Raw genomic sequence first — 14,809 nt, forward strand, 5'->3', positions numbered from 1 at the left:
TAAAATGATTAGTAATGAATTTTGAGCATATATCTTCGTTTTTAATATAATTGATGAGTTTATGTATTTTTAATCATGAATGTATTTAACGACTGGCTCACAAAAATTCCCGAAAATTTAACAACTGCCTTTCTCAAGCCAGAGAATAGCATACTACTATTATAACCTTCTAGGACCATGTTCTTTTATTAAATTACACTGGCCCCTAAGTCACTTAGCTCCTCTGGGTCTCAGGTTGTTTGCCTCTAAAATTAGATCACTGAAAGTAAATGGTCTCTAACATCCCTTCCAGTTTAAATATTCTATAATTTTCATGCAAAATCACTTGTCTGATTCATTTTGGTAGCTTAGACACTTCTTTCTGTCTTCCTAAATGCTTTGAAATAATGCCCAGCAATAGAATTATTTGAAATAATCAGCACAAGCCCACTTTTCTTATTAAGAATAATGCCCCAGAACTGGCCTCTGAAGAAAACTAATCTTCAGTACTCATTTTGGCAGCACGTATAGAGAGGAAGAGAGGAAGAGAGGAAGAAAGGAAGCTAATCTTCAAACGACTGACTCCACCTTCAGTTGACTCGAATGATATCCCATATTGTGTTGAAGGAGCTCTGCCCTGAAAGTCAGATCGCTGCTGGACTGCAGTCCTGGCCTGGCCCTACCATCCACTGATCTTGAGCAACGCTTCTGTAATCTACCTTGATGATAGCTGCCATGTCTAAGCGATTATGGGAAGTAACAAAAAGATTTATTTAAAAACTAACATACTACACAAATACTGGGAATTTTTATTATTCTGAGTGAGTAAGAATCACATTTTCAAGGCAACTCTGTGATAGTTTTTGTAACTCATAGATTGAGCTGCTGACCCACGATGAGTCTTAAACCTTAAGATGTTTGGAACCCTTCTAAATCAGTATGTGAAAATCTTCATCTCAACATGGGCCAGTACGTGCATATGATGCAAATAAAACATGGCCACAACCCTTAATGATCAGTACTAGACCAGAGCTTAGAATAAAAACTAAACACTAAGCTTAGAATAGGTATCTATTATATACCAGAAGTCAGTGAACTATGGTCCCCAAGTCAAACTCAGTTCAAAGCCCATATTTGTGAATAAGCTTTTATTGAGATACAGTCATACTTACCTGGTTAAGTATTATCAAGGGCTGCTTCTGTACTACCACTGGAGAGTTGAGTGGCTGCAACAGAGCCAGTACGGCCTGTGACACCTAAAATATTTCCTGTCTGGCTCTCTAAGGAAAAGCTGGCCAATTCCAGAGCTAAACCAGTGTGTGTCAGTATTTTTCAGAGATCAATAAGTATGAATCTTCCAGAAGTCATGAGAAAGGCAAAAGGTTAAATGCCTTTCATTAATCTAGCTATCCACAAACCAAACATCATATACCCCATTCTCAATACCACTTAATGTAAAAACTATGATTCCATCTTTGCTCCTAATATGGCAATTTTTCATCAGTTCTAACCTATACCAATGTGGTCAAAATCCAAAAAGGGAAATGGGAAAACCAAAAAGACATCAAAACACAAAAAAGTTCTAGAACTTTCAGCTTCAGTTCTGACACGTAAAGACCCAAGAAGTCATCATGTCTGTCTTTACAGTAAGAAAAAATCTAAACAAACAAAATCAATGACTCTTCTGGACAAAACAGAGAGCTGAGTTTGCAGGGTAAATCGCCACCCTGAAATCTGGGGAGACAGGTGAATCCAAAGAGTCACAGCCCAAATATGCTAACCTGGCACAGAAGCCACCATAGCCAGGAAACGGTGGGAACATTTAAACGGTAATTTTGATAAACTGGTGGAGGCTGCCTGTGTTCCACTGTGAGAATGAACAACTACCAGGCGACACAGTCTGTGGGGGTACCCCCACACTTTCATGGATTTTACCTCCAGAAACCCTACCACATCCTCTCGGTAGAATCAAGAAAGATCCCCACATGGCTCTGACATGGGGAGGGAGACATTACCACTGTAAATATGCCCAGAGTATTAGCCATAAAAAAGGCACACTGCCCAGGAATAAAGCTTAATGAGTGTCTTATATCACATGGGGGTAGGACAAGTTCCCATCTCTAGCTCCTTCTAGCCATCCTGTGTCACCTAAGTGGGAAGAGCTAATAAATACCTGTGAAGGTCACAGCCCAGGGACACAGGCCCACCATAAGGCTATGACTTAGTCATAAGAGCACAGAATGAGAGAATTCCCTCCCCCTCCCTACACTTCACCACGACACCAACTGGGCTCCGGCATAATAGTAGTATACTACATTTGAAAGAGCTGCAAAACATAAACTTCAACTGAGGAAGAGTGCTTTGAGATGTCTAAAAGGACAGGGAGAAAAAAAAACAAGGACACTAGAGGAATTTGACGTCTCTGGAACCTAGAGCCTCAGCAAACATTAAACGCAGACCAACTCCTGGCCAATTAACATAAAGCTCCACACTAAAGGCCTATTTACCTGAGTTCTTATCTAGCCTTCAACAGAAAATTAGAAGGCACATTAAAAGGCACTTTGAAGAGAAAAAGTAAGCCTTAGAATATGAGTAAGACTCAAATATGATACAGATTTTGGAATGATCAGATGATGACTTTAAAACAACTATGATAAATATTTTAAAGGTTCTAGTACAAAAGGTAGACAACACGCAAGAACCGGTAGATAAGGTACAGAAAGAGATGGAAACACTAAAGGATAACAAAAAGAAAATGCTAGCTATCAAAAACACTGTAACAGAAATGAAGAATGCCACTGATGGGTCTCATCAGTAGACTAGACACAGCCTAGGAAAGAATCCATGAGCCTGAAGATAAGCTAATAGAAATTTCCAAAACTGAAATGCAAAGAGAAAAAAGAATGAATAAAACAGAACATTAAAAAACTATGTGACAATTCTGATTTGTATATCATACATATAACTGGAACACCAGAAGAGAAAAGAGAACAGAGCTTAAGAAATATTTGAAGTAATAATGGCCAAGAAATTACCAAAATCAATTAAAGACACCACACCGTTGATGTAGAAATCTCAGAAAACACCAAGTAGGATAAATACCCAAAAAATCTACATGTAGGCACAGCATACATCCAAACTGTGTAAAACAAAACACAAAGAGAAAATCTTGAAAGAAGTCTAGGGGTAGGGAAGGGGTGGTGAGAGGGAATATGTTATCTACTGAGGAACAAGTATAAGAACTACAGTGAATTTCTTATCAGAAACCATATAAGAAAAGAATGGAGTGAAATATTTAAAGTGTTGAAAGAAAGGAAAAGACCAATCTAGAATTCTATATGTAAAATTATCCTTTATAAGTGGGGGAGAAATAGACTTTCTCAGATAAACAAAACCTGAGAGAAGTCAGAGCTAACAAGACTGCCCCAGAGAAAATGTTAAAAAAGGCCCCTGAGGGGGTGCCTGGGTGGCTCAGTCGGTTGAGCATCTGACTTGGGCTCAGGTCATGATCTCATGGTTCATGAGTTCAAGCCCCGCGTCGGGCTGTGTACTGACAGCTCGGAGCCTGGAGCCTGCTTCAGATTCTGTGTCTCCCTCTCTCTCTGCCCCTTCCCTGCTCATGCTCTGTCTCTATCTCTCAAAAATAAATAAGCATTAAAAAAAATTTTTTTTTAAACAAAAAAAAAGAGGCCCTTGAGGGAGAAAGAAACGATATGATATGGGTCAGAAACTCATTTCTACATTAAGAAAAGGAGAATTTCAGAAAAGGAATAAGTAAAGATAAAACAAAAGCATTTATTTTCTTATTTTTAACTAATCTAAAATACAACAGTTTAAAGTAACAATACTAACAATGTATTGAGTGATTATAACATATGGGTGAGTGAAATGAATGACAGCAGTGTCACAGGGACAAGAGGGATGAATGGAGAATATGCGTTCATGAAGTATGTGACCTACATGCAAAACAATACAGCGTCAGATGAAGGTGGACTGAAACTAGTTAAAAATGTATACTGGAAATGCTAGAGCAATTGCTAAAAAAAATTGTTCAAGTATAACTAATAGGCAAAGAGAGAAGGTAAAATGCTCAAATAAAACAGTAAGAGAAAGAGAAAAGGAAAAAGAAACAAAAGACAAACATAAATAAAAAACAAGTATGATAGAAATGAACCAAAATGCGTCAATTATCACTTTAAATGTGAATGATCCAAATATATCAATTAAAGGACAGATCATCAGAATAGATGAAAAACCAAGATTCAACTATACGATGACTACAGGAAATTCTCTTTACATATAAAGACACAAATTAAAAGTAAAGGAATAGAGAAATACCATGCTAACACTAATGAAAACAAAACTGGCATACTCGTATTCATTTCAGATAAAGCAGACTTCAGAATAAGGAAAGTTATTAGGTACAGAAATTGGCACAATGATAAAGGAGTTAATTCTCCAAGAAGACATAACAACCCTTTATGTATACCCACCTAACAACAGACTATCAAAATATGTAATGGCAACCTGATAGAACTGTAAATCTGCAGATCCACTAGCATTGTTGGAGACTTCAATGCCCCTTTTTCATTGACTTTTACATTAAGCAAGGAGAAAATCAATTAACTCACAATTAACTCACATGAAATATGCACCAAGTCAGATGACATTCTGGGCCACAGAACATACATTAACAAATTTATAAGAATGGAAATCATACCAAGCCTGGGAGTCAGGCTGCTTGTATGAGTGTTGGTAGTTTGTGTCTTTCAAAGGACTGGTCTATTTCATCTACATGAGCAAATTTTTGGCCATAGGGTTATTTATGTTACTCCCTTATTATTCTTTTAATGCCTATGGGATTAGTAGCGATGGTCCCTCATTAATTTGTGTTTCCTCTCTCTCTCTCTTTTTTTTTTTTTTTTTTTTTTTTTTGGTTAACCTGGCTAGAGGTTTCCCAGCTTTTGGTTTTATTTTCTCCATTATTTTCTTTTTTTAAAATTTCACTGAGCTCTCCTCTAGTTTTTATTATTTTTTGGTTCTGCTTTCATTAAGCTTAAATTGCTTTTCTTTCTCAGTTTCTCAAAGTAGAAGCTTAGATTACTGATGATTCTTCTCTTCTAATATATATACTCACTGCTATTCATTTTCCTCTAAGCACTGTTTTTGCTATCTCCCACAATTTTTATTAATTTAAGATACTTTAAAACTTCTCTGGAGACTTCTGTGTTATTGAAAAACATGTTTTTAAACCTTCATAGATTTTGAGTTTTTCCAGCTATCTTTCAAGTACTGATTTCCAGTTTAATTCCTTTGTAGTCTACCCCAGAGCCAGACCTCTAAGTACTCACCTCTTCAGGAGCCTAGAACACAAGCACCCCCAATGCCTAAGTATCTCCCCACATCCATCAATCCAGACCTCTTCTGACTGCTTCCAGAAAACTGTCAGAATCCTCTCAGCCACAAGAAGGTGTAACTCCCTCAGAAATGCAACGCATCTTGGCAACAGGGGAAACCCATGAAGAATCTACCAGGAACTGCTGGAAGTCATTTTCTTGGCAAGCCGGTGGCCATCGAAATCCATCATCACGTCTCCTGTCCCTGATGGGCTTTTATCACCCTCCTATCTACCATTCATCTTTTTCCATCTTTTCCCCACACTGCCCCATGCTTGCTCTTCCCATCTTACCCTCCAACTGCTCCTCTTCGTCCCAAATCTTTTTGATAGGACTTTTGGAAATCAGATTTCAAGTTTAATACATTCTTCCATAGTTTCAAATTCTTCAACAAAAATTCCCTATATTTTCTATGCCTTCACTTCACTTTTTCCACCTAAAATTCCCCAGAAGATACTATCACCCTTCTCTTCATAAACCTCAACACTTTTGGTAAATATTACATAAAGTCTCTTCACACAGCACTCTGTTTTCATCTCTCTACTGATCATCATATCTGATGAACACGACGAGTCATTAACCAGGCAGAAACCATTCTCCAAGGAACACTGAAGTCTTCAAGGAAACGTAAGCACTGGTGGCAACATTTAAGTCCTGTAGGTGACTCCACAGATTTAGTTCTAAAATTCAACCCACACAGTATGTACACCATTTAACCTTCCCAAAACTGAAAGGGTCCCAAATCCCACAAAGCAGGTATTTTTTTCTCCCTGATTTGTATGACAAATAATCTACAGCCTTTTATACGCAGAAATGGATTAGACCATACAGATTATACCACAGTCCTAACAACACATACTTTGCTGTGTAAGAAGGAACACTAATCCGAGAAAGGTGTGTAATCAGTTCTAAGCTGGCAAATAGCCAACTAAAAATGCATAGTAAAAGACAGCAGAGGGTCTCAGAGAGTCCAGCTTTGAGATGCGCTCTCTCCCCAGCTGCCATCCAGGCAACCAAATCCTTTTGTAGCTGGTTAACAGGCAAGCTCATCTGTGGGGGGCACTGGCACACAATAGTAGTTATGTTCTGCCTTACAAGTGACTACACTTCATTGAGTTTATGCTCAGTAGGGCAGTGTTTGCAAACCACTTAGATTCCAGGACGGAAAGAGCTACAAAAATGAAACACCCAGTCCTTCTCTGAGGTTTGTTATTAGCCTCTGTTAGCCACAGGTTACAGGGCACTAAACACTATGTACTGTGTGTTTGCTCGTAACCACTATGAAAAATAGCCTATAACATCTTTCTGAAGACTCCTAGAAAATTTTAAGTTAATTTAAAATCTGGGAATTTAACTGGGAAATACTTCAATTCTTAGAACTAGTTCTTGTCAAAATACCTCATTAATTCTTTCTTGGGTGTCAATCCAATTTTGTTTCAACCAACACTGTTCAACAGACGATTGCTGAAGTTTAATGCTACTAGGGGAAAAATGTGAACGGGGTGAAATAATCAGTTCCATTTGAATCTAAGTTCATTCCCAGCCTACAAGTAAACCTCTTTCTGATGTTAAGAAATGTTTTCAGAAAAATCGATTCAAGGGGCACCTGGGCGGCTTAGTTGGTTGAGCGTCCAACTTCAGCTCAGGTCATGGTCTCACGGTTAGTGAGTTCGAGCCCCGAGTCAGCTCTGTGCTGACAGCTCAGAGCCTGGAGCTTATCGGATTCGGTGTCTCCCTCTCTGTCTGCCCCTCCCCCGCTCATATTCGGTGTCTCTCTCTCTCTCTCTCTCTCTCTCTCAAAAAATAAATAAACATTGGGGCGCCTGGGTGGCTCAGTCGGTTAAGCGTCTGACGTCAGCTCAGGTCATGATCTCACGGACCGTGAGTTCGAGCCCTGTGTCGGGCTCTGTGCTGACAGCTCAGAGCCTGGAGCCCATTTCAGATTCTGTGTCTCCCTCTCTCTCTGCCCCTCCCCTGTTCATGCTCTGTCTCTCTCTGTCTCAAAAATAAATAAACGTTAAATAAATAAATAAATAAACAAACAAACAAACATTAAAAGAAATTAAAAAAAAAAAGAAAAATAGATTCATTAGCTTAATAGCCCAGGTATGTATAAGATGAGGCTTTCCATACACCATACAGAAGTTAGAGAACCTAAAAGAAAATCCTAAATACACAGTAAACTGATGTCCTTCCTCAAAACAGCCAGTCAAAACATCATTTCTGAAAGATTTCTATCCTGTAGCATGTATACCAAAATACAAAGTATTCATAACCAACACAAGCATCTACAAGAACTCTGGAAAAAGTACAGATCCACTCTGAAGAATAATTATATGACTACACAATATAAAGTGATTGAGTATATTAAAATACTATTTAGAATGCTTCTGAAAGCAATATTTTTAAAAAGTAACATTCCTCCAATTTATGGTAGTGAATTGTAGTCTGAGCTTCTCTGGCCTAGATAAAATATTTACATATATCGGGGCAGCTAGGTGGCCCAGTCGGTTGAGCATCCAACTTCGGCTCAGGTCATGATCTTGCGATCAGGTCATGATCTGTGAGTTCGAACCCCGTGTCGGGCTCTGTGCTGACAGCTCAGAGCCTGGGGCCTGCTTCGGATTCTGTGTCTCCCTCTCTCTCTGTCCCTCCCCCACTTGTGCTCTGTCTCTCTCTCTCTGTCAAAAATAAATAAACATTTAAAAAAATTTTTTTAATCTACATATATTTTACAAAAGAAACTACTAGTAAATGTTGTTTATGTATTATGCATAATTTAGTTTAGAATCTCTGGAAAGCAGGGAAAATTTACTATGTTATCATTAATTTATGATAATTCATTTTATCACCTCAGAATTCCCCATTTCCTGGCACAATTTCATGGAAATGTTCATGAACTTCTCAGAAATACTGTACTACATTGTTGTTTAATGAGACAAGACATATGCTTATAACATTCACAGAAATTGTAAAATATAAATAATATAAGGTACCATCCAAAGGAAAAAACCTCCCATGTACCTTCAAAACAGAAATCTTATTTGACAAGTTCTAAGAAGGAATATAAATATAACAAGCTCTTTCTCACAAGATATGAGGTACAAGAAGAGAATGAAGACATCCTACTGAAGTCAGGTCCTCTCAGAAAAGATGAAATGTTTTTAATTTCTACAAATTTAACCTATAATATCTGATTTTTAAGCAGTTACATAATAGCATAAAATATGCACTGTAAAAAAAAATGATTTAAAAGAATGGCCACAAACATTGTGAATGCACTAAATGCCACTGATTACATACTTTTAAAATGGTTAACTTTATATCCTGTCAATTTTACATCATTAGTTTTATATATAATTTTATATTAATAAACTGAATTAATTTACATAAATCAAATAATAAATTTTTAATGATCTGAAGGTAAATTTAAGAGAATCCAAATCATGAGCACTATATTCTCTCAATTTTTAAGTCAAAAAAAATTCATTAATTGAATTTCATATTATTATTTGCCCTGAGAGTCATAAAATTTCCTGTTCTCTAGATAAATCTAAATAATAAAAAGTTACTTTATTTGACATTCAGAGTCAAATATTATGAGAAGCTTGACACATCTAATATTTATTTTTTTTTAAGTCCAATATGCACCCTTGAAGGTATACTTTAATGGACAAAGAGGAAAGAGACTACTATTTTCGAAACCAATTTTACCAAAAAGGGGAATAAAATAACAACTATGGCTTCCCACACATCTCTGTCCAGAAATTTTTCTTTAGCTTAATACCTACTTTAAATATAATCAGTTTAAAACAGAAAAAATTAAACAACAAAAAGCCAGACACAAAAATCTTGAGACTCATCTTTTAAAAGAAAAATGAATACGCATAAAATATTAAGTCATACGTTACAAGTGAAAAATGCTAAATAAGCAACAAGAGTTTCAGGAGACAAAGAACAATGCAGAAGAAAACGCATAGAAAAAATAGTTCTAAGATCCAAATCTATATATTAATAGTGCAAAAACCAATACTCTAGGGCCTTCACAAATGATTCAGAACCAGATGAGCTTCATGTACTTTTCTCTGAATATTTTAGAAAATAATTCAGAATCTATTTTCCATCCAAAATTAATAAGGCAATGGCATATGCCAAGCATCAGCATACAGAACAGTGCTTAACAGTCTGACTCTGTCTCCTGTCTTTGTCACTTCCTACAAACATAGTTCCACATAACCAAGGTAAAATCCTCCCACTTAAAACATTAAACTCCAATAGAGAACCAAATAAGGGTTATGGCTATTACCCCCTCTAATGCTTCATGATGGTGTAAAAGACACACACTAGAGTGGAAGAAAAAGCAAAACTAAATAGCATGTCAATAATTAACTTTTTAAAGTATATCACTACCATGCATGTTTTCTATTTGTATAATAATTTAGCAACTTATAAATTATGTCCATATAAGCTCATGTTGCCAAAAAAAAATGTGTTATATAATTATTTGAGTGATTTTTCTCCTTCCATATAGATTTTCTTCTGAAAAGATATCATATATTATGTTAAGATATTGTATGTGCTTCATATATATAATTTTTCATACTTAGTTTGCTCATATAATAGATTCATATATGTATTAAATCTGAACAATTATAAACATTTAGTAAACCATTTTATAGCACAAAAATATATAAATATGCTTTTTGTCCTTACAACTTAAAATGAAATTAAATTTTTCCCTTCTATATTTTTCATTCAGTTTGAATATTCTGAAAGCAGTCACTATAACCAAATCAGCTAATAAATATATCACTTATCATGCATTTATTTAACTGCTGACATAATACCTAACAATATAAGTAAGCATACAAAAGGTATTACAGTCACACCAGTTCCCTGACCCAAATCATTCCAAACATAATTTGGGGACGATGAAACCAAAGGATTAGCACAAAGATAAAATCAGTCTCTCCACATATCAGATAAAAATCAAGTTATAGTGTGTGTGTGTGTGTGTGTGTGTGTGTGTGTGTGTGTGTCTGTGTGTGCGTGTGTGTGTGCACGTGCGTGTACCCAGCTATATGTGCTGGGAGAAGATATTTTAATACTGGAATAATCACAGAATGTCATACCTGTGCTCCATAGATATATTTATCCAACATCTTGCCTCCTATTGTCTGTCCTCCTATATCCCAAACTTGAAGAGTAACATTCAAGTTTCCTTGAATATAAAAATAAGAATGCAGAAAAGATAAGTAACAAAATAACTGAATACAGTTTCAGAGAACACTAAGTCACAATGATAAACTATGAATCTATTTTGCCTTTTATTCTGCATGTTCCTATGGTCAGATATTTGGAACTGTGAAATAACGTTGCCAAAAGATATTATAGTGGGGGAATTTAGGTTTATACTTTTACCCCATTTCTATAGAACCGTATTTATAATCACCTTCAAAACAAAAGAAAGATTTAATTCATAAACCTCTTAAAACTTAAAAAAACAGTAATTTTCTTAAACAGAGAATAGAACAATAAAGCACTTATATGTGGGGTAAAAAAATATATACTTAAAAAATAAAAATAGAGCCGTATATACTAACCTACCCTATAGCACATAATGAATTTTGCTGTAAACTCCATAGCTTCTAATACTCATAGATTAATAATAGAGTACAAAAATGGACCCAGAGTTTCAACTCAAATTAATGGACCTTTAAAATTTGAATGTCACCTATTACATGCAATAGTAAACACATTTTTTTTAAAACTACATGTTTTCAAATTTAACCTATAAAATATAAACACATATGATAGCTATCTTCGTAACAGGATAGATACCCAGTATTTCACTAAATATTATGATACATTTATAACTGTTCAAAGAATTTCCGGTGAAACAAACTATTACATGTGCTTCGAAGCCTTCATAAAATGGTGTAAATCTTCCCCACACAAGCATAATGAAAGCATTTTAAAACACTAAAAAGCAATCTTTAAATTTCTTTTTTCTATTTTGCAAAATATTCAGCTGATCCAAAAATTTATGAGATAAGCTATTCTCTTATCAATGCAGAACCCCAGAAGTTAAAGACCATGTCCAACATGCTTTTAACATTTCAAACTGTTTCTCCTAAGAAAACCATACAGTTTTCTCCAAAGTTAGACAAAGTCTCAATTAGTACCTTCAAAATGAACTCCCATACTACAAATGTATCTTTCTGAATGATTTGCAAATAAGGAAAACTCAAAATAAAAACCTAAAGACAGCAAAAAATGGTCTTGCTTCAAAAGCAACAATAAAAAAGATTATAAAGACATGAATTTTTATACCAATGCAAAACACTCAACTTGGAGAATGTCAGTTTCACCATTCCACTGAAAAGCAAGTATAACACTGGATTAACCAGCCAAGTTTTACCCTTGACTCTAAGTTTTGTTGGGTTTGTAATACAGTCTTTCCATTATTTTGAGGTGGGTCTGTTGCATCTGCCAATGGGCAAAGGATTTACATGGGGAACTTCCATGGGCATTAATGAGAGCTCCTGGAGTTTATCACTCGTCATCATTCCCACATACACCGTCAAGGCTCACAGAGTAATGACAAAAATGTTCTTAAAGCTCTATGAATGTGAAAACCAAAATGTCACAAACTAAGACTGTATCCAATAACTGGGATAAACCCACTTACTTAAAAATCTAAATTTTTCAAGATTCAAAGCTGAACTCATTCTCCTCTGATGTGGTCTCAAATTAAGCAGGTGAGAAAGGGCCAGAAGTCACTAGATCTATGTCAGACAGCTTCAGAAGCCCCTAGATAAACAGGCAGTACTCTATCCAGTTTACTTGCACACTCTTACAGTCATTTATTTACTTCAAACCAACAGTGTTTAACAAAATTAACTTTCTTACAGGATTTTAGGCAACACTTAATAAAAGGCATTTAATCCCATTTTCTTCAAGGTCAATAACTCCTATCACTTAACTTTATATCAAGAAATAGAAAGCTGTTCTTTCTTTAAATTCTAATAGCGAGATCCTATCTGAATTAGTTATTGTGAACACCTTAACTACAACTTTAGGAACATGAGTTTCATTACACGTTTCCAAATTCTGACTACATCATTTCAAGACTCTACATTGTTTATTCAATTGTCTCCCATCCAAGAAGCTTTGATTTATATTCATGTGTTGCAGGTATTTTTTAAATCCATACCTTTCCAAATACAGTGTGTTGGTTGTTGTTGGCTTATTTCTTTACTATTTCTTATTTCCTTAATATACATATTCTAGTGCCTCACAAATAAAAATAGTTAGGCATTACTGATAACCCACAATGCTAGCCAAAGCTGGGGGGGAAAAAAACACTTTTGCTATCAGTATAGCTTCAACAAATGATACTAATTTCTTACTCATTTCATATATCTAGAAACATATTTTTAACTTCCACATTTGAATTTTAGGCTTATTAACAAATAAAAATAAAAATAAATGAGAGTCCTCTATTTGGGAAACAAAATCACATACGGATGAAATTCAAGTTAATACTCATTTCAGTTTTCCCAAACATAAACATATAAAGCTTCCAAGTATATTTTCAAAGTGACATACCTAATAACCTATGTATGAGTATTCAAGTAATCAATACTATAAAATTTTTAAAAACCAAAAATCCATCTAACATAAATTTCCAACTAATAACATTAAGGAAATTGTCAGCAATCTAATCTTGAATGTAAAATGCTACAAAATTCCTGCTCCTCAGTAAGAAACGACATGTAACCAGGGAAAAAAATAAAATAAATGAGGTGACAAAATACAGGTAAGTTGCTTTTGGTATGAATCAAAGCCACCAAGAGGATTCAACAGTGACCTTGTAAAAGTACACTTGGAGCCTTGGTTAACCTTACTTAAAGTGCTGCATAGTCAAGATGGAACTAAAAACACAAGTCTGCCCACTTCTTGTACTAAAGACTTAGAAATCCTTTTCACAGTAGAACGCTGTTTACTGGACTGTACCCACAAGCTTCCTGAAAGTATTTTGACTAAGGCTCTTAAGAAGCTCTATCAGCAGAATCTCTGACTAACAGATACACTATTTTAAGCAGTAAAATCTGCACAGTGGTTGCATCCAGACTATACAGCATACCGGAACATGAAATATACTAAAATGGATGAATATTTACAAAGTAATGACCTTGAAAACTTGCATGAAGAGAATGTCAATAGATGGACAGGAGGTATTACACCTCTAACAATCTGAATGGACAGAAGACTTACCAGAATACTTAACAAACATTAGATTTGCCTAGTACACTCTATAAATTCAATAATGCTGTCTATAATGTTTTAGCTAGCGATACAAATATTAATCATTCTACATTTGACACAGTTAAAATTAAGGTTGAAGTTATAAAGGATATACTATGAACCTTGTAATTTACTTATCTCATTTGTTAATATACTATTAATTGTATAAAATCAAGTTATATTAAAATAATTCTTCCTGCTGAAATTTCTAACATATTTTGAGTCTATTAAGCAGCATAAAACCAACTGCCTTAAAAAAAATGTTTTTTTTTCTGGAACTCTACCCATCAAAATAAAAACTTAATCAGGAATATTAAAATACACATTCATTGGACTATCAATTTCCTAACATCATTTTTAATAGAAGTACTCTCTAACTCTAAAATATTATACTATAAATGTTGATTTCAAAAAATACCAAGTATTTTTACAAAGTCATCAAAACTTTAAAATGGGTCACACTGTGCAACAAATCCGAAATCATCACATACATATTATATATATATAAGATGTCCAAAACCAGTCTTAAAATATCTTATTATCTGCGTGGTGCTTATTCCTTTATTTAAGCCTTTGAACTAAAAAAGTCAGAAAAACTAATATTAATGGTACAGAAAGCTGATGCTTTTGCCGATTAGCATCAAAAACAGTCAATAATTATATACATATTAAAGTTCTCTGTACAATTGGCATCCCTGAAAACACTGTTGCAAAAAATAAGCTTCCAGCATGTATATTACATGATTTGAGCATGTATTCTGCCAGTGACTGCTGTAAAAATTCTGAATGTAGCGTTGACCTATCCACACTAGTGAGAATAATAAAATGAGATTTTCAGTTTTGAATAGATTAAAAGTGAATACAATTGAAACAAAATATGCATATGTTTCTCATTAAGCCTCTTGCTGAACAATAACTTAGAATGGAAAGTTGGAAATCTTTTGTCACACTGTATCTTTTAATGCATTCTTCATTGGTAGCTGCATTCAGTCACAAAATATAATAGAGCATATTACCAGTGAGATATGCAGAATACCTTCAATTACCAAGAGTTTTCATTAGCTGCTCTAAAGCTTTCACAGAGAGATGTCTGATAGATGGGATGCTTGAGAGGTTAACATATT

At 34.9% G+C, this 14,809-nt stretch overlaps 1 protein-coding gene across 5 annotated transcripts in view; it reads right to left on the reverse strand.

Moving 5' to 3' along the window:
• RAB28 (RAB28, member RAS oncogene family) overlaps window positions 1-14,809 on the reverse strand; it is a 113,915-nt gene that overhangs the window by 93,185 nt on the left and 5,921 nt on the right. For all 5 annotated transcript variants that reach the window (XM_081795493.1, XM_060655423.3, XM_060655425.3 and 2 more), the window contains exon 3: window positions 10,508-10,596. In XM_081795493.1, coding sequence (XP_081651619.1) covers window positions 10,508-10,596 — 89 coding nt within the window. The remainder of the gene's footprint in view (window positions 1-10,507; window positions 10,597-14,809) is intronic.

Source organism: Panthera onca, chromosome B1, assembly GCF_046562875.1.
Source record: "Panthera onca isolate mPanOnc1 chromosome B1, mPanOnc1 haplotype 2, whole genome shotgun sequence".
NCBI lineage: Eukaryota > Metazoa > Chordata > Mammalia > Carnivora > Felidae > Panthera > Panthera onca.